The sequence below is a fragment of the Globicephala melas genome, chromosome 11 (assembly GCF_963455315.2).
Source record: "Globicephala melas chromosome 11, mGloMel1.2, whole genome shotgun sequence".
Taxonomy (NCBI): Eukaryota; Metazoa; Chordata; class Mammalia; order Artiodactyla; family Delphinidae; genus Globicephala; species Globicephala melas.
The window spans coordinates 65429570-65457565 of NC_083324.2; the positions used below are offsets into that span (position 1 = coordinate 65429570).

Here is a 27996-nt window from a genome sequence, read left to right on the forward strand (position 1 = left end):
TTTCCTTCCAGCTTGGCTGTGGACTACTCCCTGGTCTGGTGGGACCCTTAACTACAGGGGGCAGGAAACAGTGACCGCTTTGCCCACAGCTTATGCAAGTTCCTGTTCTCTTTTGCTGCCTTTATCAAGAGAAGAGTGGGGGTGTTGGGGCACAGACCTGTGTCTCAGGAGTCCAGGACTATAGGGTCAGGGTTCCTGGGGGAGGGTTCTTTTGGAGAATCAGGACTGCAAGGCAGGAGGTGGAAAATCAAGTGAAATATCCCATGCTGAATCTGAGCTGCTTAACTTTGCTGTCCTTTTCAAGGCTTTCTCTGAGGTGAGGCTTTGGCTACTTTATTCTGTCTTCCTCTATAAGGTTCAGAAATGAACCAGGGGGTCTGAATAGGAGGCTGTAATCTGGGCTGCCCACTGACCCTGTCTTTCACTTCCCTCTGCCTCTACTCAAGGTTGAACAAGATCTGTAGTGGTCTCTCCTTTCAGAGGAAAAACCAGTTCATGCAGCGGCTTCACAACTACTGGCTGTTGAAGCGGCAGGCACGGAATGGTGTCCCCCTCATACGGCGCCTGCACTCCCACCTGCAATCCCAAAGGAATGCTGAGCAGGTAGGTGAAGTAGTTATTTGAGGGCAGTGGAGGGAGGTGGAGAGTGACGAAGGAGAGATGGTTGGGGCAACTCTCCCTGAGCCCTCTGCGGGACCTTTGCCTATAGCCATCACCTCTCTAGGTGGTCCATCCGAGGAGTGACCTCCAGGACTGTAGAGCTCTTTAGACCAGACAGCAGCCCTTCTAGATGAGAGAGGCTTGGCTTGGAGCAAATTCTAGGGGAGAGTGGAAAGCAAGCCCAGCTTTCCCTCTACGTGGGGAAAACCCTTTAGATATGGTAGAAAGGAAGAAGTGGGCTGAGTGAGGGTCAGGTGACCATGTTGTATAAGTTAGGAAGGCATACTTTCCTTAAGACACTATACTGCCATCTGCCTAAAAATGTTCCATAAAAAATACGCTAACCATCTAGGTTGTAGCGCACAGCCTGCCCAGTTGGGGTGATCTTTTAGACATTAGCAACTGGAGTTGCTGCATGTTTAGTGTTTTCCGAGATGGTGGAGGCCTCCTGAGAGACTTTTAAAAAAACATATTTAGTTCTCTCTGCCTCTTCACTTGTTCCATTACTTCTGCCTTGAAATATTCCCACACCATTACTCCAGAGACAAGGCAAGCCTTCCCATGACTCTGGTGCCCTCTGTTCTGTCTGATTTTACTTTTGCCTTTTGTAACTGAAGTCCTGAAGGGGAAGTGTATATCCAATCTCTCCTTGAAATGGTCTGCTTGCTCCCCTGTAGCTTCTTCTAGAACATCAGTGACCCCTTCCAGCCCAGCAAGTCTTTCCTCAGATTCTCACCTTATAGACTGTTGGACTGCATTTGACACCACGATCACTTTGTCTTACAGCTTCTCTGTGACACCATTTCCCATCCCCTCTACCCCACTAACTGTACCCTGTGCTGATCCTAATTCTTACCCCTTAATGGTAACACTCCCAGGGGCTCTGTTGCCTCCCTGTTGGCTTGGAGAGCTTGTCCACACTCATAGTTGCCAATAACTGTGTAGCAGTAGCTCCAGGTTTCTTGTCTTGTCCCCTCCCTTTTTTCTGCCCTCAGTCCCTCTGGGGCAGACGAACTATAGATGTCCTTGTAGATGTTATTTCCTGAACTCAGATATTGGAAACTGAATTCATTATCTTCCTTCATCTCCGTAAATGTATTTCCCCATTACTGTTATGGAAGCTTCTTCCTCCTGACCTCAGATGTTGCCCACCTTGGAGTTACTTTTGGCTCTTTCCTCCATAAGGAGCTGCAGTTAATCATCCCCTGATCTGTTTTGGGGGATTTATCAGTATATGGCCCTTTATCTCCATTCCACAGCTACCCTGCTCATCCATGCCCCTTTAATTTCAGTAGTAGCTTTCTAGGTGGTCTCCAGCCTCTAATTCTTTCTTTGCTTTACAGCTGGTACTGTCTTACACACTTAACCATTTTCCATCCTGTCATTTCCTTTTCCGGAATAAATTCCCCCTCGCCAGGCAGGCCACGTCCAGGCTTTTTTGCCTGCCATTTGAAGCTTCTTGCCAGCTGGATCCTGGGTCTTCCTTGGCTTTTGTGGTTCTCCAGTTTCTCTGCTCTGGCCAGCCCGTTTTTCTCAACAAGCAAAGAATCACTAATTCTGCCTTCATACTTCTGCTTTGTGGTCCCTTCGGTTCCAAAAGAGGCCTTTCTTACTGCTTTCTTCATCCACATGCATCATTACATGTGAAACCCTAGTAAGATTGCTCGCCCCAGGAATCCCTGACCTAACCCCAGTCCACTGAGATCTTCTCTATTTTATGTCCTCTCAGCATTTTATATTCAGTTTATCCAATCAGTTTTTGTTGTCTTTATGCTGCTGTGCCCTTGCGTATCAAACCCTGGGCCTCTTTCTTCCCTCAACTACACTGTAACCACTTTTAGGGCACGAATCACGTTTTTGGTGGTGGTGGTGGTGTTTTAAAGTATGTTCAAGTCAGTAAGCACAAGCTCGTAGTAAAAACTTCGCTTTGTTTTCTAGCCAAGTCGAAGCTCTAGGGTGAAATTCTTTCCACCCTGAGGTGTCTATTAGTTTCCTTCTGAAATTCTTTCCAGCCCTGAGGATGCACAGCTGCTCTCTGGTGTCCCTGGGGGTAGGGAGAAGCAGTCCCAGCTCTCACCCCAGCAATGGTTATTGTGCTATAGTGAAGAAACATTGTTATAAGGCTGGGGAAGCACTGGAGGAAGGGTTGTAGAGGGGGTGGAAGGGCTCTCCGGGACCATGGGTCCAGGAAGGGGATGGGGCTCTTACCTGCTGAGGCCCCAGAGGCTTGAGCAGGGAGAGGACTTTGGGCAGGAAGGAGGCCCACAGTTCCTCTATCCTTTCCCTTCCCTCCTGCAGCGGGAGCAGGACGAGAAGACAAATGCAGTGAAGGAAGAGCTGAAATACTGGCAGAAGCTCCGGCACGACTTGGAGCGGGCACGGCTGCTGATTGAGCTGATTCGGAAAAGAGAAAAGCTCAAGCGGGAGCAGGTGAGGAGGAGCCCCCAGGGCTCTTGTTCAAGATCTTTTTCTCCTACTGTCAGTATGGCTTCAGGAGACCCAGGAGCCCCTGCCTGGTGTCAGCTTTCTTACCTTCCTGCCCAGCACTGTGGGCTCCAAGACCTGCCTACTCTGCGTTGGGTGTGGTGCTGCTGATGGCTTCGAACTTAGGGAGTTTAGCTCCTGGTGGCCTCAGGCATAAGCTTAATATCCTATGCCTGGGCCCATCCCTGGAGTTTCTCATTCAGGATATGGGGGGTGGGGGGTGGGCGGAGCCTGGCCTTCTGTTTTGGAGAGCTTCTCAAGCCATTCTTATGGGTATCACCTTTGACCTGGGAGCTTCTGGGGTTTCTCACTTGGCCTTTAAACACTTATAGTCTTGAATCATTTAAATTTTCCAACCTCTGTTCAAAGAGATTCTAAGCCTCTGAGCATGGAGAATGTTGAGGTAGGTAGTGTAGCCTAGGAATTAGGAATATGAGCTGTGGCATCAGGCAGCTTGCGTGTTTTGTTTTTTTTTTTAACATCTTTATTGGAGTATAATTGCCTTACAATGTTGTGTTAGTTTCTGCTGTACAATGAAGTGAATCAGCTATATATATACCTATATCCCCATATCCCCTCCCTCTTGCTTCTCCCTCCCACCCTCCCTATCCCACCCCTCCAGGTGGTCAAAAGCACCGAGCTGATCTCCCTGTGCTATGCGGCTGCTTCCCACTAGCTATCTATTTTCCATTTGGTAGTGTATAGAAGTACATGCCACTCTCTCACTTCGTCCCAGCTTACCCTTCCCCCTTCCCCATCCTCAAGTCCATTCTCTACATCTGCATCTTTATTCAGACAGCCTGCATTTATATCCTGGCTCTGCCACTTACTACTTGTATGACATTAAGTTGCTTAATCTCCTTATACCTCGAGTTTCCTTGACTATAAAATGGGGGTAATAATAGAACCCATCTCATAAGGTTGTGAGGATTAGATAACTTAGTGTATATAAAGAGCTTAGAACAGTGCCTGGCACATTGTAAGGCTATAGAAGTGTCAGCTGCTATCATCATCATCATTATTGATACTCTTTGCCTCCCTGAAGTGTCTACGGCAGCACTCTGCACATGACAGTGAGCAAAAACTATTAATTGAATGCCAAAACTGTTCTCTCTGGTCCAGGAATAGCAGCTGTTACTCTCATGCTTCAGAGGCCTGGGTTAAAGATGTTCTTTCTCTCTTTCTCCGAACTCTGCTTCACTGTTCAGCCCCAGCACAAGCCCTTCTCTCACGGTCCTGTAGCCCGAGTTTCCACCACTGAGACTGGGCAGCTCTTGCCATACTTAGCACAGGTGGGCATGGAGGACATCTCAGGACCTTGTCTATGGATTCAAACCGTCTGTGCCGTCCCAGGCCTGGCCCCACAGCTGAGCTTCTCTTCCCATTTCTGGTCCAGAGAAATGTAAGGGAAAAGGAAGCAGGCAGGGGATGCAGGCAGGCATTTGTTTTGATGTAGCCAAGAGGCAGGAACTTGTAGTATAATACACGGCTTCCCAACCTTTTTACATTAGGGCACACATGGAAAATAACATTTGTATAGCACACTGCTGCAAATATGTCAGGCTACTTGCCACCCAAGGGGGTGAGCCTCGAGGCCTTGGTCACCCTAGGCCGACCTAGGTGGTCCAAGGGCCAATTAGGTGGGAATCCTGGCCCAAGGGACATTTTATATCATCAGTGTGCCTCTTGGACTAAGTCATACCTAGGTATAAGTCCGTCTCTGTTCTTTCCTAGCCAGGTGACCTTGGGTTAGTAACTCCTCACCATACTCTTTTCAAACCTCAGATTCCATATTTGTAAAATGGAGATAATTACAGTTTCTCCTTCGAGGTTATTGTGATGATTAACTGAGGTAATATAAGTAGAAAGGCAGTGTGGCATAGTAGTCAAAAGCACACACTGTGAATCCCAATCTGTCCCTTATTAGCTGTGTGACCTTGGGCCAGTCACTTACTTAGTCCTTCCGTGCCTCAGTTTCCTCTTTGTAAAATACCTCATTTGTACCTATTTTGAACATTACTTGACACTTAGTAAGGACTATAAAGGTATTAACTATTATTACTGTAAGTTTTGATATAGCCTGAATGCATAGGAAATGTTCACAAAGTGGCAGCTGTTGGTATGATTATTTCTAGGCTAAAAGTTCAGTGGTAACTCCTCAAATAGTGGTCAGCTTAATATCTTGTGAAAATTTGTCTTACACAACTGGTGAAAGTCAAGTTATCAAGCAAAAGTTCGGTGCCTCTTTGGGGGGTGTCCTGATTTCTCTCCACCTCCCCCACAGGTCAAGGTCCAGCAGGCCGCCATGGAACTGGAGCTTATGCCGTTCAACGTTCTGCTGAGGACAACACTGGACTTGCTGCAGGAGAAGGATCCCGCACACATCTTTGCCGAGCCTGTCAACCTGAGTGAGGCAAGTTCCCCCGCTACTTCCTGAGCAGTGAGCCCTGCCTGAAATGGAAATAGGGTCTGAGTAGGCTAGGAAGGGGTTGGGCCACAGGGTGTACAAAACCTGGGGGTGTCTGGCAAGGCTAGTAGACTTGCCCACGGTGAGGGCTCAGCAGGCCAAGGTGGGCCAGAGCCCTGGGGCTGTGAGTGAGCCTGGCATGGCCAAGCCAGAAAATGGGGTGGCAAGAGTGCCGCTGAAGGGTGCGCCTGTTTGGCTAGTAAATGGTTGTTGTAATTGTACAGGTTTTATATGTTTAGGTTCCAGATTACCTGGAATTCATATCCAAGCCAATGGATTTTTCTACTATGAGGCGGAAGCTGGAGTCCCACCTGTACGGCACCTTGGAGGAGTTTGAGGAGGACTTTAACCTTATAGTTACCAACTGCATGAAGTATAATGCTAAAGACACAATTTTCCACCGAGCAGCTGTCCGCCTGCGGGACCTGGGAGGGGCCATCCTGCGGCACGCCCGGCGGCAGGCAGAGAACATCGGCTATGACCCCGAGAGGGGCACCCACCTGCCCGAGTCACCCAAATTGGAGGACTTTTACCGCTTCTCCTGGGAAGACGGTGAGAAGCCTGGACGGGCAGGGAGGAGAGGGGCCAGGAGGAGGCGCAGGGATAGAGCCCAGAGAGCCAGGGATCAGGATGGGCCTTGGGGCTATAGGGTGGACTCCAGGAGCAAAGCTGGGGATAGGCACAGGCTGGGGTACATGTGCTTGTGGCTGGAATAGTTCCGAGGGTTAAAGTTAATTCCCTGAGCACTTCTTGAATAGTAGGATAAGGGGAATAAGGTACTAGCTGTCTGTCTGAAAGCTAAAGATTCACCAAGGGTCTTTCTTTCCTGGACTCCCTCTGTGTGGCGTTGGAGCATGGGCAGCAGGAGCGCAGTGCTGATGTATGTCTGGCTCATTCAGAAGAGTGCAGGTAGAGCATCAGAAAAATGGAATTGCCTCTGTAATTCCCTACTCTGCCTGCCCCTGCTCTCTGCTTCTCGATGGCAGCAGCCAAACAGTCACTCAGGCCGGGGGATTGCCAAGCTGCCTCGTGCCTGCTCCACAGAGCCCATAATCGTGACTGTGAACTGCTTCCTGCAGGTGTTTCCCAGATTCTGACCTTGTCCCTGTGGCTGCTCTCCTGGGAGCAGTGTTGCCAGGGCCAAGGCCCCACAGTGACGCTGCTGGAAGCCACTGGCCCAGGCACTCCAGGAGAATATTTTGCATCCGAAGGAATTGGCCCCTGCCCTTCCCTTTGCCCTGGGCTGGTCAGGTCCTTCAGCCCCTTCTTCTGTCCTCCCTTCTCCCTGGCAGTGGACAACATCCTCATCCCAGAGAACCGGGCCCACTTGTCCCCAGAGGTGCAGCTGAAGGAGCTGCTGGAAAAACTGGACCTGGTGAGTGCCATGCGGTCCAGTGGGGCCCGGACCCGCCGTGTCCGCCTGCTACGCCGGGAGATCAATGCCCTTCGGCAGAAGCTGGCGCAGCCGCCACCACCGCAGCTGGCATCGCTAAACAAGACTGTGTCCAATGGGGAGCTGCCAGCAGGGCCCCGGGGGGATGTGGCTGTGCTGGAGCAGGCCCCGCAGGAGGAGCCAGAAGACGATGGGGACAGAGGTGAGAGACAGTCACGGGCAGGCCGGGGGCTGCGGGCCAGGGTAAGGGAGAGTTAAGCTGAAATCCTGTAGTGGGAACATCCTTCCCCAACTCTAGGTGTGACCCTCATGGGCAAGTAAAAGCCCTGGGAGGGGTCACACTTTCATGCATACCCAGGGATGATACTCAAAATATTTAACAATACGTAGAGACCAAAATTCATCCGTCAGAGTAGATGTTGGCTTTTATATTGGAGGGGGCTCCTGAGGGCCTCTGATGCAGATATTTAGTTGTTGGATTGTGAGTGGGTTCAGGGAGTTTCAGATGCTGGGGCCCAGTAGCTGTTTACTAACTTGTAAAGAAGTATTTCAATATTTTGCACCTGGTATGGCCATATTGCACATACCAGTTAAATATTAGTTCAACTTATACCATCATATAGAGAGGCTCTTAGAGCAGGTTAGGTTGTGGTGTGGGGGAACAGAAAAGAAAGAAAGACCCTAAGGATGGTCTGGGCTCATGGCTTTGACCCCAGCTGGCCAAGTCTACAGTAGGCCCACCCCAAGCAGAAAAGCCCAGAACTGCAAAAGACAGCTGGGGGAAGTGATTCTCAGAGATCCAGGTGTCTTACCTGAGTTGCTTTCCATCCTCTCCGCTTCTTTGGGGACAGAATTGTCTCCCTGTTACCAGCCCTTGGATCTGAGCCTGTAGCTCAGGAGGGCCTGTCATCCACACAATCAAGAAGGTTGGGAATTATCTCCAGGGGAAAAGGGGCCAAATTGCAGGGAATGGCCCATTTTATTTTAGGTTGGGGGAGAGCGGGGATGTGGCGGAGAGGTCAGGTTTATCATTAGAGGGCTTCGTGTCCATTGTGACCCTTCCCAGCTTCCCATGTGGCAGTCAGCATGCCACTCGTATCCATCCCCACTCCTGGGCTAAGGCAGTGCAGAGTCATGCCCAGTGGACCGGCTGCAGCAGCTTCTAGAGGTTTCAAAAAATTTCTAGGCTTCATCTCCCAGAAATTCAGATTAGGGAAATCTGAGCTCTGTTTTGAGTGTCTTTTTTTTTTTTTGTGGTACGCGGGCCTCTCACTGCTGTGGCCTCTCCTGTTGCGGAGCACAGGCTCTGGACGCGCAGGCTCAGCGGCCATGGCTCACGGGCCCAGCCGCTCCGCGGCATGTGGGATCTTCCCAGACCAGGGCACGAACCCCTGCATCAACAGGCGGACTCTCAACCACTGCGCCACCAGAGAAGCCCCGAAACTGTCATTTTTTAAGGTGGAGGTTGAATAGACAAGTTCAGGAACCACTGATTTAACTTCCTTGCTTTCATTTTTTCATATCTGTAAGCTGCTTCTTTCTGCTTGTCCTTCTTGCTTCACTTGTGATATGAAACAAAATACATTGACAGATGGGAAAACACCTGGGTCTAAAGAGAGTTGTAGACCCCTAATCTGTGAGGCTGAGATTTACTTAATTATTGATTAAGCAGGGGGCTTTGGGCTTTCTGGGTGTAGGGCAGTGGTTTATAACCCTGACTTCATCAAACTCACCTGGTAAGCTTTAAAAAAAAAAATCCATCGTTAGCTATTTGGTTTCATTTTGTCTGGGGTGGGACCTCAGCATTGGAATTTTTAAGAAACTGAGTAACTAATACATAGCCAGGGTTTAGAACTACTAGTGTAGACACAACTTAGTCCTACCTTCTCTTCACCTTAGACCTGAGACACGTCTCAAACCTTCTAATAGCCTATGCTCTTGGTTCTTAGTTATCAGTGTCATTATCTGGCTTGTAGGGGCAGACTTTTTCTAAAATGTTCAAGCAGGTTCTCTTTTTCTCTAACAGATGACTCCAAAATGCCTCCCCCACCAACCCTGGAGCCTACTGGGCCTGCGCCTTCCTTGTCTGAGCAAGAATCCCCTCCGGATCCCCCCACTCTGAAACCCATCAATGATAGCAAACCTCCAAGCCGATTCCCAAAGCCAAGAAAAGTGGAAGAAGATGAGCTTTTGGAAAAATCACCTCTGCAGCTAGAGAGTGAGCCCTTGCAACGCCTGCTCAGTGACAATGGCATTAATAGAGTGTCCCTCATGACCCCCGATACATCCCCCGCAGGTGCCCCACTCAGTGGCGTGGGCCGTCGCACATCAGTCCTCTTCAAGAAGGCCAAGAACGGGGTTAAACTACAGAGGAGCCCAGACAGGGCCCTGGAGAACGGCGAGGACCATGGCGCAGTGGGCTCTCCTGCGTCTCCCACCAGCATCGAGGATGAACAGCACTCCCGGAAGCGGCCGAGGAGCAGGAGCTGTAGTGAGAGCGAAGGGGAGAGGTCCCCCCAGCAGGGGGAAGAGACAGGTGACCTCGCCTGTGACTTCTCTCGCTACTTCTCATCTGCTTTCCTGCTTTGCCTTGCCAGCCGGCACCTTCCCCAGTCAGCTGCCTCCCCTGTGGATGGCCCCTGTGGATGCCAGTAGTAGCACTGAGGGCTCCGTAGTGCACAGTTGGGCCTGGTACATGAGTAGTGGCCTGGGGAAATAGGCTTTGAGCAAGTGTTTTGAGAGGGCCAGCTTGTGTCTGGGGCTCTCTTTGGCCCTGAGCAGCGTATAAAGCTATATATGATAAAATGGTTCCTACTTTCATTTTAGTTCATTTATTCATCAGATATTTATATCAGGCATTATTGTAGGCACTAAAGTGTAGGGGGAAAAATCAATAAATAAAACAGACAAGTCCCCTCTCTTGTAGGGGAGGTAGACTAAAAGCAAATAAATAAATTGTATCGCATATTAGAAGCTGTGGAGAAAAGTCCCGCAGGGAAGGGGGGGAGAGGGGATGCTGAGGTGATATTAAAGAGGGTGGCCAGGGGAGGCTTTCTGAGTAAAGATCTGAAGGAGCTGAGGGTGTGAGCTCTTTGGGTATCTGGGGAAAAGATGTTCCAAAAAGATGGACTAGCAAGTGCACAGGCCATGGGGGTGGAAACATGCTTGCATGTCTGAGGAACAGTGAGGGGACCTATGTGGCCACAGCAGAGTGAGCCAAGGGATCATAGGAGATGCGGTCTCAGAGGTAGTAATAGGGGCTTGTCACTAAAGAGTCCTTACTGCATGTCCAACACAAGCTGGTCACTGGGGAGCAGTAAATCAGACCCAGGTCCAAATTACCATCCAGTGGGGAGACTAGATGGTGTCCTGAGGTATAGAGATACCCCAGTGCTGGACAGTCTGTGGTTATGTGTCAGGTGACAGCACTGCTAGAGGTTCAGGGAATAGGAACTGGGGGAGTTGGGAAGGCTTCATGAGTAGACAGTGCCTAAGCTGGCCCAGGGAATGAGGACAGACTAGAAAGGAACAAAGGGCTCAGGCCCAGGTGTGTAGAAACAAGGTCAGAGTCCCTGTGAGGGACAGTTTGGAGAGGGGCTTCCCTCTCTAAAGCGAAGAGGGGCATCAGGAGCCAATGCTGTGGGCAAGGTGGACCTGGACATGCAGGGCCCCCATCACCAGACAGTTGTTTAGTCTTGGTGGGATATGGAAGGCCAGCTCACTTGGCAGGGAGGGGCCTGCTCTTGGCTTTTGCTCCTCATGTCCTGTTACATGGTGGCTTTGGGCTGTGTGGTCAGCACATGCTTTTCTCTGCTTTTCTGTCTTCCTACCTAATACTTTGTTACCAGCAGTACCTTCCTTTCCTGTCTGGTCCAAGCTTCCCTGTTTTAGGGCAGTAGGGTGTTTATATAGAGTCAAGAGCTTGAGGCAGACTTGAATTCAAATCCCATCTTCTTACTAGCTGTGTATCCTGGGGCGTATGAATTAACCTCTGTGAGCCTATTCCTTATTTCTAATATGGGGCTAGTGACACCTTCCTTGTGTGGCTCTAAGGATTGGAAGTAGCCTATATAAAGCACTTGGTATATAGCAGTAGTTGGTAGCAGTTATTGTTGTCATCCTGTCAGTTATATCAGGCACAGCCAAACAGCACTGAGCACTAAAAATGAAAAATCCTGCTGTTGGGAAATAGGTCTAGACATCAGGCTCATCCAACCTGAGGGGGCCCACCGCTTGGGGGCTAGAATCTGTTTCTCCTCCACCATCCCAGCTACCTGGTACCCAGGAATATTTTTGCACAACTTTAGTGGGTTCTCTTAAAAGCAGGTGTTGATCCTTTATAGATGAGGCACAGTAGGCTTTGGTGATTTAAATTGAGGTCATGATGTTAGAGGCAGAGCCAGGTTTGGGTCCAGATATGTTGGCTCAGACACCTGCTCTTACAGGTGTGACTTGCCTCACAGTTTTCTGGCTAAGGTATATGTGACTTAGAGCTCTTGGCTCAGCTGTCAGACTTGTGGGATTCTGGATGGTGGTTGGGAATTGGGTAGATAGAGAGGAGAGTTGAAGCTTTGATGGCAGATGAGATTCTTGTCCCTGGGATGACCAGACAGTCTTCATTTGCCTCTGAAGGGCTCCCTGCTGTAAACAGACCTTCTTTCATTCATACTTAATAGCATCCTCCATAAGTAAGAAGGTATTACCTTCACTTCACGAAAGTAGAAGCCAAGGCTTAAAGAGGAAAAGGGACCCATATTTCAGAGCCCAGTCTAGAACCCAGGGAATCTGACTGCCCATCGTCCCAGGAAGGTCTGGTCTGCCTTAGATCTGCTGAAAAGTTCCCCCCATCCTCAACTTTAACTAGCTCTGCTAGATATCTCAGGGTGTGGTTGACACAGTCCTTATCCGGCTCCAGCCTCCCCTGACACCATCCCAAAAGAATGAAGCTAGCTATTGCCAGCTGTGTGATGGATAGGGTGTGTGAGTGTTTATCTGAAGAGGCAAGGTGGGTGGGCTTCCCAAGAGGCAGAGGAGACTCCCTGATAATTGAGGCTTGAAATTAGAAGCAGATCCAGGGACTTGTGAACAAGCCGGAGTGAGGAAGTCTTGGTATTTCCCATTGTAGTCAAATGACAGTAACTGGAATGAGCTATAGGCTATTTTCCTTCAAGTAAACCCAGAAGGATGGGACGGTAAATGCGGTGTCTGTTCACTGCCCTAGCCAACATTTCCCCCAAACCTTTATCAGGTTCTCTCCACCACCCAAGACCCATTTCCCAAGAGGAGGGACCAGCCATGCTCTCCATCCCTCCCTGCTGAGCCCTCCCAAGGTGGCTGCCTCACACTGCAGCATGTGTCGGGGAAGGGGGTTTCTACACTCAGGCTCACTTTGTGTGTTCTTGGCAGGTGTGACCAACGGCTTTGGAAAACACACTGAAAGCGGGTCTGACTCAGAATGTAGTTTGGGTCTCAGTGGTGGACTGGCATTTGAAGCTTGCAGGTAAGAACAGTTGTCCCAAAGCCGTGTTTGCAGCTCTGCCACCTCTCCATTTATTTTCCTTTCAGCTGCAGATTGAACCTCCTCCTGCTTATCTCAGTTTTTTTCTTCCCGCACCCCTGTTATTTCCTGAAGCCTCTCATCTGTGACTCTGGTAGCTCCTAGGAAACGTTGTGACCCTTGACTGTCAGGCCTGATCTGACTAGGGGGGAGTAGTGCTGATGCTTTATAGGGTTTGTAGACCTGAATTTGGCTCCAGAGGGTGGGGACACCCTCTGTATTGCCCAGTGAAGTTAACATTTGAGCCAATCCCCACCCACCCCCTGGCCCATTTAGATAACCCAGTTATAGACATGGTTTCACCCTTTGCCTTTCAGGGCATCATAGCAGTGGTGTAGGAATAAGAAATGGACAGATAGGAAATTTGGAATTGCCTTTTAGTCTGACAAAGGCCCCAGCTCTTCTACCATCTTTGAGCTGGGAAGGGATGGGTTTCTTTTCCCATTCTTTCACCTGAAGGGAGGATTTCCGAGGCCAGAACCTTCAACTTTCTTCCACGACTAAGAGTTTATTGAATCTCTCTGCTCTGTGTTGTATGCTCTGCAAGACACCAGGGAGTGTGGGACTCTTGGAAATGGGAGACCTTCAGTGCCACAGAAGAAGAATGACTTGTCCTGAAGGCTGACCTCATGGTCCCTCCACATGGCTACTGGATGGATTCTGGGTTCAGAGCAGGGGAGGAGAGGTCCCAGGGCAGCACCAAAATACTATGTGTCTGTGTTTGAAGTGCTTCAAAGGCAGGCTGGGTGTAGGTTCTATTGGGTTCTCACTCTACACTGGTGCTGGGCTCTTGGAGGCCCCCAGATGCCCCCTTGGGCCTGGACTGCTCCCGCGCTGTAGCAGGGCCCAGCTTTCAGTGGCTCCTTAGAGATATTCTTCCCCACCAAGCCTCAGAAATGTCCTAGCTGTCTCCCTCCATGTTACAGCTCTAGAGATATAGGAGGAGTGGATGGGAAAACACAGTTACCAGGCATAGAGAAGAGGCAGAGATTTCAAAATCATACAGGATGCTTCTAGCCCGGTCCCGGGTTGGAGTTCCTGACTCCCTTCAAAGATAAGGTGCCTGGAAACCCAATTCACTGGGGTGGGGTAGGAGTGGGGTTATCAAACTGTCCCCTCTTAGTCCTTGACTAAAGGTAGAAGGTATGTTCGGCCCCTCCCTCCACAAAGGGTGCTCTTCCCAGCTGTGAGCCGCAAGGAGCAAGCCAGGCCAGGCTCTGGTTAGCCTGCCCGTTCAGACTGCTTGCCTTTCTGCGGAACATGCCAAAGCCACCAGTTTCTCTGGGGCCCTGCTCAGTGTGGGAACAATGCCCTTGGAAGGCGTTTCCTCGTTAGCTCAGTGGTTCTCAGTAGAATTTTGCGGTTTACAACAGGAGATTCAGGCCTTCAACTACAGGGATTTTTTTCTTTTTCTTTCTTTTCTTTTTTCCTACATTGTGGAGGTAAGTACATAAAGGAAGATCTTATTAATTAGACTAGAATCATATAATCGCAGAATAAAGAACCTTGAAAGAATTTCTGGTCACTAATCCCATCCCCTTCCCATCCTGTCCCTGGGTTTATCTTTTCTAATGATTTTCTGAGCAGTTTGGAGCTGCACCCTCTTCTTTGGGTCACTCATTCAATTATTAATTAAGCACTTACCTTGAGCCAGGTACTGTTCTAAGCCCTGATAAGGTGTCTGTTCTCAAGGAGCTTATCATCTAGAAGGGAGAGATAAATGTTAAGCGAGTAAGCAAAATAATTATTGATTGGGCTGTCTGCTTAGACCTGGGTAACTTAGAGAGAGGGCTGAAATGCAGGCCATGATCGAGTCACTTGTGCGTTTTTCTATGAAACAGGAACATATGGACCTAGTTTTGGTGTTGCATCCTGTCTCATTGAGCTCAACCTTCTCAGAGCTCATCATCTGATAGTATAACATTGGTAGTTTATAATATTCAAGTGAGACTTTAAAATTTACTGCCGTTTATATAATAATATTTACTATATAACTTCTATTTATTGAATACTTGGTGTGTTCTGTACTGAGTGCTTGCTGTGTATTAATCCATTAAATCCTCACAGCAACACATGGGGAACACAAGCCTCAGAGAGGTTAACTTGCTCAGGGTCACAGAATGAATGAGTAGCACAGAGTGAGGTTCTGAACCCAGGTAGTCTGGCTCCAGAGTTTCTCTCTTAACTGCTTGGTTGTGCCCTCCTATGTTGTATTTGGAGATGTCTCCCCAGATCCATGATGTGAACTTGGAGAGGCTTTCATAATAGAACTACCAGTACCTTACATTTTTATAAGGACTCAGATTCTTTAAGTCCAGTGACAGATTTTTGTAGGGTGCATGGGAACTGAATTCTGAATGTGAACTGGGTGTTGTTTTTTCCCCAACAGGTCCTAATTTTGACTAGCAGGAAGAAAGCTCCCAACCTACTACTAACTGAAGGATTATGATTCATCAGGTTCTCATTGTGCCAGGTTTTCTGTATAAGACCATGATAAAGTCAGTTATGATTCAGTAACACAGGACTACCCTACTCTCCAACCAGTCTTAACCCTGGCCTCTTCGTATCCCATTAGGGGCTTCTTAAGCATTTTTACTCTACTGCAGGTTGTTGACTTGTCTTTTAAGCAATTTTTTTTGTTGAAATAATTATACAGCAGTAATATTTTTTAAAGTTTGAATGGGAAAAAACCATAGCCACATCATTCTTGCCGAGAGCTTCTAACTGTGATTGTACATTAGAATTGCTTTGGGAGCAACTTAAAAATACTGATGCCTGGGTGGGTTCCAGTTATACCATTATTCTTGTATTACTGTTCTCATTTTTGCCTATTACCTTCTAGTCTTTGTCTACTATATATTTTTTATCTCTTTGCAGTAGCCATATTTTAAAAAAACTGGTCTGCTTGGTAGTTTAAAAAAAATCCATCTCTGTCTAAGAAAAACGTCACACACATAAAGTAGAAGTGAGAAGCGGATTGTTTTTCCAATTTAAAAAGTCTTTTCTAATTAAGGAAGTAAGGCATGTCCATTATAGAAAATTTGGGAAAGAGGCAGATTTTTGTACCTCAAAAATAAATTGGTTTCTAGAGAAGCAATGTGAACCAGAGAGTTAAGAATTCTGGGCAGATGTGAGACAGGCCCTCCTCATGGCCAGGCTGCTTAGACTCTGGAAGGATTGACAAGTGCCTGGGTGACCTTCCCTCTGGATGAAATCCAGTGTCCCTGGGCAGGGGAGCAGGCCTCTCTTTCCAAGTTCAGTCCTTCCACATGGATGAAATGTTTCCTTAAGCCTCGTGGGAACATTCTGGTCAGAAGTATATCACGGGTTAATATGAGTTTTTAGGGGAAGGTGAGAAACCATTCTCCTTGAAGGGTTTTTGCAGCTCTGCTCCTAGCAGAGATGGGAGAGCAGGAGTGGATGTGTTACTCATTGAAATTGTTCATTTTGCTCCTCTCTCCCTCCCTGCTCTATATGCAGTGGTCTGACACCCCCCAAACGCAGCCGAGGGAAGCCAGCCCTGTCTCGAGTGCCCTTCCTGGAAGGTGTGAATGGAGACTCTGACTACAACGGCTCAGGTGAGGAGTGCTGTACAGGTGCATCTTGGGGGACCAGGCCTTCCAGAGAACCAGTTCTGCGGGCTGCAGCCAGACCCTGAGCTCCTCCGAACCTGGGGGCACTCGTCAGGGAAATGGCCCTTCCTCCCAGGTCATTCATACTCCTTTTACTTTTTTTTTAATTCATCTTATTTTGAATAAGTAACACATACCATGGTGACAAAAATCAGAAATGTACAAAAGGGTGCATAATGAAAAGCCAGTTCTCCCCTCCCTAGAATAGCCATTGTTAGCGGTTTCTTTTGTGTCTTTCCAGATGTAATCCATACGTACACAAACCAAAAACTTGTGTGTATATTTAAAAGAGTGAGCAGAGAAGCCTAACATGCACATTCCTCTAAACTATGCCTTTTTTCAGTTAATAATATATCTTGGAGATTCTTTTGTGCTTTTTATTGGCTGCCTAATATCCCATTACATAGGTGTGCTATCATTTACTTAGCTGGCCCTCTGCAGATGGACGTTTAAATTGTTTTTGTTTAATTGTCATAGTCAATGTTGCAGTGGGCAACCTTGTACAAAGATCATTTTGTATCCCTGGGGAGTATATCTATAGATATACTCTATTGCTGTATTGGAGGAAGTATGCATTTGTAATTTTGATAGATATTTCCAGTCTGCCCTCACAGGAGTAATATGATATCCTGTGTCACTGAATTTCACACATAACCCTGTAATTTCATGTGATCCAATGCTTCTACTCCCTACTGGGGTAAAATGGAGACATTCTACTCCAGCAGGTCCAAACAGTAAAACACATGGATCTTATCTCCTCTGACTGAAGGAATAAAGGACAGGGCAGAGCCAAAGGAGAGGACTGGGTGGTGCTTAGGTGGAACAGGTGCAGGGCTGGCTGTTCTCTGAGCACACCTCTGTCCAGCCCTCCTATGGGGGGTGTGCACTCTGGATGCCCTGTCTTTGAAGCTTCCATCTAACACTCAGCCTTCAGGGCTTCTCTTCCCCTCTTTCCTTTTCCCAACTGCTTTATTTTCCCTTAGCATCAGTTTCTTTTTCATATGTGTGTTGATGAATGCATGCCTGCATGTTTCATTACTGTCTGACTGTCAGTGCCCAGAAGGCAGGGCTTATGTCTAGGTTAATTTGTACAGCATCTAGTGCAGAACTGGGAGCGGATTGGCACGTACTTTGTGCTTCTGGTGGTGACATTTTATTCTTATTTTTAAAACCACGTAATTATTAAAATGATGCCAAAGGAAATTTAAAAAGGAAACTGACCTTCCACTGTTCCATCACCTTAACACAATTGCCTTCATTTCTCTATGTTGCCTTCTATTTATTTCAGGCACGTTTTTCACAAAATGCTAATCCAAAACACATGCTCTTTCATATTCTGCTTTTTTCAATGTTATCTTCCAATCAATGCATTATAATTTACTTGTTTCATTGTTAGAATTTGGTTATTTTCAAATTTTAACATTATACATAAGGTAGTGAACCCATATTTTTGTTCAAAAGCCTCTTATTCATTTTAAAAGTTATTTTTCTAAGAACAAATTCCCAGGGAAGGAATTTACTGGAGTAGATTGTTCATACTTTTTTTTAAATGGCTCTTGAGACTTACTGCCAAATTATATTCTGAAAGGATTAGACTGGTCTGCAATTTCCTCAGCAGTATATGATTGCACCAGTTTCCCCACAGCCTGCCTCTTCAGTAATGGATTTTGTCTTTTTGTTGTTATTGCTATTGATTTAATAGACAGAAAACAAGACCTCATTATCAGGAATATACTTTATAAAAAAATTATATATGTAGATGGTAATGTTTCCTTAGGAACATGATTTCTACTCTGTGGAATTGGATCTTTTCCTTAGTTGAGTGTGGTCACCTCCCTGTTGCCAGCTTATAGACTGGGGAGGGGAAGGGACGTTCCTCTGTGTATTCAGAGACATTTGTGAAGTACCCATCCACGTGTGCTAATGCATTAGGTGCAGAACAAAGTAAACCGAAGAGATGTGGTGCCTGCCCCAGGCAGGACACCCTGTGTAAGGTTCTGACAAAACTGGCAAGAAAAGAATCTGCAGACCTGCTTGGCTCTGCTGAGTGCTGTGCAGCCAGGTGTCCTGGATAGCCAGGTATGGCCCTGTCAGAAAAGAACTCATTTAGCAAATAGTTTTACTGGGATATCCATCCCAGGCATCTTTTTCCATGAAGCCTCCATCATGAGGCCCACCAGTCAGGGAGGCCCAGAGAGCAGTTTGTGGCTTTGCCAAGATGCATTATAGTCCTTCTTCCTGTGTCCTGGTGATGAAGCAGTTATATTTTTCCAAGGAACATCAACCTAGGGTTCTAGTTCAGAGGTCAGCAAACTGTAACCTGTTGCCTGTTTTTGTAGGGCCCACGAGCTAAGAACGTTTTTTACATTTTCAAATGATTGAAAATCAAGCGAAGAATGACATTTTGTAACACGTAAAAATTACACAAAATTCAGATTTCAGTGTCCAGAAATAAAGTTTTATGGGGATACAGCAGTGCTTGTTCATTTACCAATCGTCTATGGCTGCTTTCATGCTACAATAGTAGAGTTGAGTAGTTGCAATGGAGACTGCAAAACCTAAAATACTTACTACAACGGCTCAGGTGAGGAGTGCTTTTAAAGAACAAGTTTGGCCTTTTAAAGAACAAGTTTGCCATCTTTTAAAGAACAAGTTTGCCTTTTGGCCTTTTAAAGAACAAGTTTGCCGTCTCCTGATCTAGTCTTAAGAACTAAGGAGAGGGTAGGGAAGAGGAAGGGTGGAGGGGATGTTGCTGACTCATTCCTGGGCTGCCCCAGTCAAATGGAGGCCCCGGGCAGGCCTCCTGGGCACCATTCCATGCCCCCTTGGGCACTGTCTCCTCCCCTCCCCCACCCCCAGGCAGAAGCCTCCTGATGCCCTTTGAAGACCGTGGAGACCTGGAGCCCCTGGAGCTGGTGTGGGCCAAGTGCCGAGGTTATCCCTCCTACCCCGCCTTGGTGAGTCTGCCTGATCCTCCTCCCTCCTATGGGTGGTCTGGCCCCTGCCTTGCCTTGGGGGCTTATCTGATTGGATCAAGCCAGGAGAGTGTGATTGGGAGTCAGGGTACCTTTAGCTGCAGAAGGGAGGGAGGTTTTATCCCAGCCTGGGTGGGTCACACCAGCTAGACTCCCTGCTTAGGGCTCTTAAAATAGGTTAAAGTTTGCAGACAGAAGTTAGGGCTCTTAGTGATTTAATAGCATATATTTATTTGCTAAATAAAAAAAATTATCTATTATTCATAAAAGTAAAATGTGCTCATTGTAGAAAATTGTAAAAGCTGTTAATAATGCTTAGGTGTTTTACTAAATGTCTGTCATGCTAAGTTCTTGAAATGCTGCGGAAGGTATGGTTATTCTCATTTTATAGGGGAAAAAACTGAAGATCTATTTGCTACCATGGTCATCTAGCTATTAAGTGGCAGGGTTGGAATTTGAGCCCAGGGCTCAAAGTGTGTGATGTCAAAGCCTGTGTTCCGAGCCACTGAGTTCAAAATCACCCACAGTGCCATCTATTCAGAGATCACCTCTTGATGTATATCCTCAGCCCTTTTTTTTCTGTTTAATGCATAAATGTGCATAAATATGAGACCGTACTCTGTTTAACCTCCCCTTCACTTAACAGTACACCATGAGCATGCATGGCTTATGCCATTAAACATTCTTCATCAGCAACACTTTCATTACTGCATCATCTTCAGTCGTATGCGTGTACCTTATTTTAACCATTCCCTAGTTGGTCATTTAGATCATTTTGAATTTTTCACTATGATAAACAGCCAGCAGTAAGCATCATTGTAGCTTAACATTTGTGCACATCCATGGTTATTTCTTCACAGTGAAGAAGTCTTAGGAATGCCTTCTTGGGGCATCTATGTAAAATTCTGATGCAAATTGCCAAGTTGCCCCTTAGAACATTAGTTCTGGTTTATACTCCCACCAGCAGTAGCTAAAATTTCCATTTTTTCCATAGTGGCAGTAGCTAAAAATTCTAATTTTTACCACCCTGATTGTTATGTCTTAGGGCTCTTTCTATATTAGGGAGGTAATATCCATCTGGCCCTGAAAATACTGATTCTAACCTTTGGGGCATGTCACAATCATCTGGGGGAATTTTTTAAACAATGTAGATCCTGGGGCCCCATCTCAGATCAACTGTATTAGACTCTCTAAAGCCAGACCAAGGCATGAATATTTTTGTTTCTTTTTTTTATGACTATTTTTTTTAACACTCCCCAGATGATCTATAGTGGGTGTTGAGAACCGCCCTGCCAGCCTATGCGTGCACACAGAGCTCTGAGCCTCTCCCAGCTCATTTTTGTCTATGGCTCTTTTCATAGACAGCAGCCTCTTTAGGTGAAGAGTGCAGGAACTCTGATCCTTTTTGGACAGGTGAGGAAACTGTAGCTCCAAGAGGTTATATGACTTTCTGGAGTCATATTGGAACCCATGCTACCTGCCTCACCCCCTGCTTAGCAGTGGCAGGTGGGAGATCCACATTGTGATCCAGCGCTGAGGAGGTTGGACCTGGGGCTGCCTTCACAGGCTCCATGCCCAGCTGTCAGTGAGACCCCCAGCTTAGTTGTTGAAGAATTGATTAAGACTGTGCAGGTTTAGTTTTGTTTTTTTTAATCTCACAATACAAAGAAAGCCAGTCTAAAACTAGTCTCTTTTTTTTTTCAATAAATTTATTTATTTATTTTTTGGCTGTGTTGGGTCTTCGTTGCTCTGCACGGTCTTTCTCTAGTTTCGGTGAGCAGGGGCTACTCTTCGTTGGGGTGTGCGAGCTTCTCATTGTCGTGGCTTCTCTTGTTGTGGAGCATGGGCTCTAGCTGCGTGGGCTTCAGTAGTTGTGGCATGTGGGCTCAGTAGTTGTGGCTTACAGGCTCTAGAGCGCAGGCTCAGTAGTTGTGGCGCACGGGCTTAGTTGCTCCACAGCATGTGGAGTCTTCCCGGACCAGGGATCGAACCCGTGTCCCCTGCATTGGCAGGCGGATTCTTAACCACTGCGCCACCAAGGAAGCCCCTCTTTTTTTCCTTTTTAATTATCTTCTTAATCATACATTTTCTTTTGTGATAAAGAAATTCAGCCACCACCTGAAGAAACCTATCACCTGAATACAACCTGTGTTTTCATTTTGGTTTATGCTCTCCCAGTCATTTTCCTCTGCATACTTAAATATGTACTTGCACATATAGTGACTATACGGTTTTTAAATTTCTGAGGCTCTTGTTCTTTAAAAAAATGTTTTTTGTTTTTATGTAAAAATTATGTATCTACATTGCAGAAGCTTTGGAAAAAGGGAAAATCAACACAAATCGCAGCATTATGACATCATCTATAAGCATTTTGTATTGTTGCTTCTATTTATCATTTATATATTATAGCCGTAACAATGGTGTGTGTACACATTTGTTATGTAATGTGTTAAATGTTATTGCAGACTTTATTTCCATGTTTTACATCTGCATGACATTTGAGTGAATGGACCATTATTTATTATTTGGGGATACATTTGCCTCTGTCTTTTTTAAAAAGGGAGGCGAGCTCCCCTTAAGAGGCAGACTTGCCCATCTTGCTTCTGCCCTTGGGGGGACACTTTTCACAGTCTGCCCCACTTTCCAAGCCAGGCACTATCCCCACTGTTGATAATCGAGGAGGTTCAGGAGGGCTTGTCTGGTGGTTCTCATTAGGACCCTTAGCTTCAGTCCCAGGAGGGACAGACAGGCTGGGAGTTAGAGTTTTTACCAAATCACACAGCTGGGGGCAGGGTAGTGGTGGTTCTTCCTTAGAGTAAACTCTTAACTAGAGGACCTGCTTTTAGCTGCTTATCTTGAGAAGGATGTAGGGAAGCTGGCAAACACCCAGAAGTAAATAGAGCAATTTTTTATTATAAGAGACCCCCTGGGACAGGGTATAGGAATTAAGATTGCTCCATCTCTGGAGAAAGCTGCCTCCTCCGTAAGTTTCCAAGTCTCCCTGGCCTTGGTGCACAGAGATTATCAGCCAGCTGCTCTGGAAGCAGGGGCTGTGTAGGAGGCAGTGGGCAGCAGAGGCCCAAGCCTTGTCCAGGCGCCTGGTTTTAGTCCCAGCCAGCTACATCCTTCTGTGCTTGGCATTCTCCTCTGTCAGCTAGTACTTGTCAGCAGACTTCTCAGCATCAGCAAGAGGATGAAATAAGATGATGTGTGAATAATTAGGAGCTTTGGTAACTTTGTCAGTGCTCCACAGCGCTGGAGGATTATTATGTTGATGCCACCAGGCATTTTGCTGAGCCCTTGCCCTTGTGGAGCCTGCAGCCTCAAGGACTCATTCTTCCAGTGGCCCTTGTTTCCGACCACATCATTCTCCCCTCTTCAGCAACCCTCCACGCTCAGTCTTTTGCCTTCTCTCTGATTTTACCGTGGAGGTGCTAAAATTGTATCTGGTCTATGCACCAGGAAGGATTATAGTCAGACAGGAAGGTGGTGGGTAACCAGGAGATCTGTTTAGGTAGAACCAAAGGGATGGGCCCTCTGGCCGATTCAGGACCTTCTTCACAGCCATGGTGTCTAGGAAGCCCCTGAGATTTTGAAATGAATTGCACAGGTTCTAAAGGTAAATTGGCAGGGGAAAAAAATGGCCTCCATTCCTTTCCCCTAAGGGACATTGGGAGGAAGGCGTTTGTCTATCTGGCCTGGACGTCAGAGATGCTCCACTCACTTCTGAAAACCCCCCACCCTGGCTTCCCAGTACTCCTCTTTCAGCTCTGGGGCCTGACAGTTGATGGAGCAAGCTCCCTTGTCGGAAGGTCTGATTGGAAAGGGCCAAAGGATTAGGACAATACCTGGGGAAACAGGGTCAGAATTTCTGTTTGGGGTACTGAGGGTCATTGGAAGAGGTCATCCCCTCCATCACTGCATTGTGGGCCGAGCCAATCCCCTGCATAGCTTTGGTGTACGGTGGTTCAGTGGTTAGTCCTACAGCAGGGTGCACTGGTCACCCCGTCCACCCCCCGCTGAATGCTGTCTCCTTTCCTGCTTCCAGATCATCGATCCCAAGATGCCCCGGGAGGGCCTTCTGCACAATGGCGTCCCCATCCCCGTCCCCCCACTGGATGTGCTGAAGCTGGGAGAGCAGAAACAGGCCGAGGCTGGAGAGAAGCTCTTCCTTGTCCTCTTCTTTGACAATAAACGCACCTGGTGAGTGGGTGCTGCTGCTGGGAGGGTGCACCAGGATGCAGGCCAAGGGGCCCAACCAGGTGGCTGTTCTAATGCTGACGTGCCGGAGAGGTACACAGAGGGGCTGTGGACTCGGCCACCCTTCCTCCACCCAGGTGAAGGTGAATGGTTACCTGCCAGCAGCCGGTCTGCATTTGCCATGTTAACAGTAACCTGGTGTTACTAATAACACTGATTAATGGTGTTAATAGTAACTGAGGGGTATTGCAGATTAGATTCCTTGTGAAACACTCTGAGATGGAGATTTGTATTCGGAGTCATTGGGAAGAGCTGTGAGGGTGAGGGGGCGCAGCACTGGGCAGAGGAAAAAGTTGAACTGCAGTGCGCTTGCTGCAGAGGCCTCAGCTCATCCTGTTTGGAGCTCTGGAGCTGGGTGGCTCATTAGAGATGTCAGGGATTGGGGCTGTGCCTTTGTACCCCCATGTCAACCAGTCATTGAATGCTGGCTGCCCCTGGGGAGGGGGGTGACATTGATGGGGGTTGATTCCTGGAGCGGGACTCACTTGAGAGCCTGTAATCTGCCAACACTCCCAGCGGCTGCAGGGAAGCATGTCTCAGTCCTGGGCGGAGAATTCTGGGCAGTGCAGGATCCACCGCAAGGGGCTTGTCTGCTCATGGCTTACAAACACCAGCAGGAGGATTCTTTCACCTCTGCTTCTGTAGAGTGAGGAGGTAGGACTAGCTAATAGCTATCATTTATTGAGCATTTACTCCATTTCTTTATGCAAATTGCTTTACGTGTATGATTTCATTTGGTCCTCATTTAAATCTTCATTAATCCCCTCCCAATCCATTTTACAGATGAGGAAGCTGAGGCTCAGAAAGCCAAGAATCCATAGCCAGAACTGGGATACAAACCAAGATCTGGCTCCAAAGGCTGGGCTCTTAGCCACATGTTATATTCACTCAGGGACCTTTTAAAAAACACCAGGTGCAGGCCCCACCAGAGATCATTTCATCGATTCCTGACATCAGCTCCACTTCCTAGCTGTAGCTCCCTGACTCCGCAAGGCAGAGTGAGGCTCAGAGCCCTCCAGATGACTCAGCTAGTCTCCCTGGGGGCACATGGGCTTCCCTCTGGCAACCGTCTAAGCTGAGTGAGTGTCCTGGGCCCAGCTGCAAAATAAGTCCCTTGGTAGCTTCCTGCCTGTGGCATCCCAGCCTGCCTCCCTCTGCCCTGTCCCCTCCCCCTGGCTTTGCTGGTCCTGGGCAAGTGGGTCCAGAAGAGCCTCCTTTGGGACCCACCATGGTCCAGCCTTCTTACTGTGCTTGTATTTTAGGCAGTGGCTTCCGAGGGACAAAGTCCTGCCCCTGGGTGTGGAAGACACTGTGGACAAGCTCAAGATGCTGGAAGGCCGCAAGACCAGCATCCGCAAGTCAGTGCAGGTGGCCTACGACCGTGCGATGATCCACCTGAGCCGAGTGCGGGGACCCCACTCCTTTGTCACCTCCAGCTACCTGTAAGGGCAGGGCCTGGCCTGCATCTGCCTGCCCTGCCTCCGTCCTGTGGGGCACAGAGAAGCCTCTTCCTGCCCCAGCCAGACGTACGGCTGGTAGCTTGCCCCTTCCATGGCAGGCCAGGGACTGGGCTGTATCCTCCCCAAGGACAAGGCCCCAGTTTGGACTAAACTGCATGGTTCCCCTGGTGGGCCTGCTGTGTGCCAAAAACTCCCACCTGAGCTCCCTCAGGGGCTTGTCCACTGAAGAACCAGTTAGAAATAGAAACAGCTGTGAGGCTTGGGCCCAGCCGAGGAGATAGACCTGGCCCCAGAAAGCAAGAGGTCTTGGGCTTTCTCAAGGGTGTGCCTGGCCCCTCCAACCCATTCCCAACTAACTACACCTCAGGGTGAGCGAGGCTCTGACACTGACCCCAGAGGTGCTGTGGATACACTAGGGTCCCACGGGGAATCTCACGGAGCTCACCCTCTCTCTCTATCACCTGTCCTCATACCTCTTCCCTGCCCCATCTTCTGCACCTCTGCCCAGTCTCTCTTTTTCCCTTGTTCCTTTCCCGACTTCCTCTTGTGCCAAACTGACAGAAACCATCACCAAACTGATCTTTTTCTTTTTATGGCTCATTCCCTTTGAGGCCAGCTGCTAGCCTACCACTTGGGTGACCCCTTCACCAGCACACCTCCCCACCCCCTTACATGTGCTACAGACAAACAGCTGAGGCCAGCCTGTGAGAACTTGCCCGTTTAGATTGAGGCAGGGTCCCTCCAGCCCTCTTCTGTCTTGCAGAGAGGTGGGCTCAGGCTGGACGGGCTCCTGTCAGCAGACCAGGCTGCTTGTGCCAGTGTCCATCTGTCCACGTGGATTCGAGGGTTGTTGGGTGAAGCTGTGCCCTTTGGCTGGGTCTGCCCTTTCACTCCTCCTAGCGTCTCCTCGTGGGCTTTTCCTTTTCTGCACCTGCAGCCTCTAGCCTCTCTCTCTACCACTAGGGATGGCGTGGGGCCTGCAGTCCAGCATCTTCCTGTCCTGCACTCTGCCCTGCCTAGCCTCTGCTGCTCTGAACTCCAGGGAACACAGTCTTTTATTTCAAACCCTCTGTCCCTTTCCCTCTTTTCCTTCAACCCCCTCTCCACCTTTACCTTCTCAAAACCAGAAGGGAAAAAAAACTGTGAAACGGGAATGCTGACTGACAAACCAACACAACTTTCAGAGGCTTCGATGTCTGTTCTCTGGATGTTTCTTTTCACCTCTTAAGCACCAAAGTTGCAGGGCCAGGTTGCAGGCCACTGATTGCCATGTTGATTTTTAACCTGACGTTCTTTTTAATTGTTTTAAATTTTTCATAGGGGAGTTTTGGACAAAACAAAGTCACTGGGGAGATCACTGCCATTTTTACACACTTTTTAAAAATACAACCAACCAACCGCCACGACTTCTTATACGTTTGGGACATGAGCCAGAGTTTAAAAGGGAACCAACAAAACTCTCTATAACATAAAGGATGGGGTTTTGGATTTTGTACAATAATAAAACTACAATACAGCCTATGGCTAGGGAAGGACATAGTGTATATAATTGTAAAATACTGTTCTAAATTATTCAGGCCTATAGTTTCCATTACTGGAGTCCTCCATTGTGTGGCTGAGTATTTTAAATGCACACAGTGTGGTTTATTTAAAGGAGCCAATGCGTCCCCCCTCCCCAGGTAGTCGGTCGGCTGTGGACTATGTGACCTTCGTCTCAACCTGTGTTGTAAGATCTCGGGGCTTTCTCTCTCTCTCTTTCTGTGTCTGTCTCTTCCCCCCAATACTTTCTCTTTCTTAGTCTCTTTCTCCCTTTTTTTTTTTTCAGTCTCTTTGAATCTTTCAGTCTCTCTCTGAGTCTCATTTTTAAAACTGCTCTTTTAGAACGGGAAACGGCTCAGATCCTGCTGTGGCATGGGGCCTATGTGTCTCAGTCGCGTCTGCTGTGAAGCACACGATGCTCTATTTATTGTAGAAAGTGACTTTATTTGCTTTCTAGAATTGTTTATAACAGATGGTATAAGAGAGGTAATAAACAGAGAAAAATCTATGCTTGTAAAGAATACAAAAGTTAATTTTACCTACTGTAATATGACTGTCTTAAACTTATTTTCTCTCTGAGAAATAAATGTTCTAATGGGCAGCAGTTGCTGTGTGTGTTTGATGTCGTCAGTGAGGCCTGCCCTTCTCCTCCTAATCTCTGCAGCCCTCCCCCTCTTCAAGACACCAGGGCCTATTAAGAATGGGGTTGTCTAGCTGTTGCACACTCCCAGCTGGACAGGGCTCTGTCTCTCTGTCTGTCTGCCTGCCCGTCTGTCTCTTGGACCCCTGGGAGGGGTGCAAGAATGATTTCTGACGTTTTCCTCCCCAACAGCACTGCCTTTTGGGAGTTGTGGAAGGTCCAGCCTACTTCCCATGCCTTGGCTGCTCTGTAGCGCCATTCCTTTAGGAGCATCTGCTCCTTGTTCAGTGGGAGAAGTGGCCCGTTGGACATCTCGGGCACCTGTTCACCAAGCTTGCAGAATTGGAGTGTCTAGGCTGCTCCCACCTCCTTTGACATTATTGCCGTCCCCATTCTATAGAGAGGGAGGGAGCCAGGACACACAGAGAGTCAGAACATGAGCCTGACTCCTTTTAGAGCTGGAAGCGAGCCTTTAACTTACCTGGTCTTCATTTTGCAGATGTGGAAACAGACCAGCAAGATTAAAAAACTTGGCCAAGGTCAGCCAGCCAAGACATGGTGGCAGAATTGTGGGACGGCGATCTGGCCAAGGCTTTCTTTGTGGGCTCCATAGCATTTCAAGGCTATGCTGGCCTGTTCTGTACCTCCCTCCCCTCTCTGTGGCTCTGGCTCCAACATTTCTGGAAAGGGATATCTTGAGCAGAAGCAGGAGTATTCCCTGAGACAAACTGTTTGTTGGGCCTAGGATAGCTTTTCCTTGACCCATTCTCTCTGGTTCTGCCTGGCTCCTGTGCTTGGCTGGGAGTTTTGTATTTCAGTGTGTGGCTGGAGGACACAGGAGTCTCCTGATCACCTCCTCCACAGGGCCTTTGAAATTCTTATTGAAGTCACTGAAGTGTAAAGGCTGTCAATCTGGTATAACATTAAAC

General features: G+C 47.9%; 1 protein-coding gene across 1 annotated transcript in view; it reads left to right on the forward strand.

Annotated features, from left to right (window-relative positions):
- BRPF3 (bromodomain and PHD finger containing 3) overlaps positions 1-26712 on the forward strand; it is a 34306-nt gene extending 7594 nt beyond the window's left edge. The window contains exons 3-13 of the mRNA XM_030870923.3: positions 447-603; positions 2959-3090; positions 5429-5557; positions 5851-6163; positions 6904-7206; positions 9031-9540; positions 12411-12504; positions 16042-16139; positions 19053-19150; positions 23217-23371; positions 24691-26712. Of these exons, the coding sequence (XP_030726783.1) occupies positions 447-603; positions 2959-3090; positions 5429-5557; positions 5851-6163; positions 6904-7206; positions 9031-9540; positions 12411-12504; positions 16042-16139; positions 19053-19150; positions 23217-23371; positions 24691-24874 (2173 nt within the window). The 3' untranslated portion in view covers positions 24875-26712. The remainder of the gene's footprint in view (positions 1-446; positions 604-2958; positions 3091-5428; positions 5558-5850; positions 6164-6903; positions 7207-9030; positions 9541-12410; positions 12505-16041; positions 16140-19052; positions 19151-23216; positions 23372-24690) is intronic.
- Positions 26713-27996: the final 1284 nt, after the last annotated feature.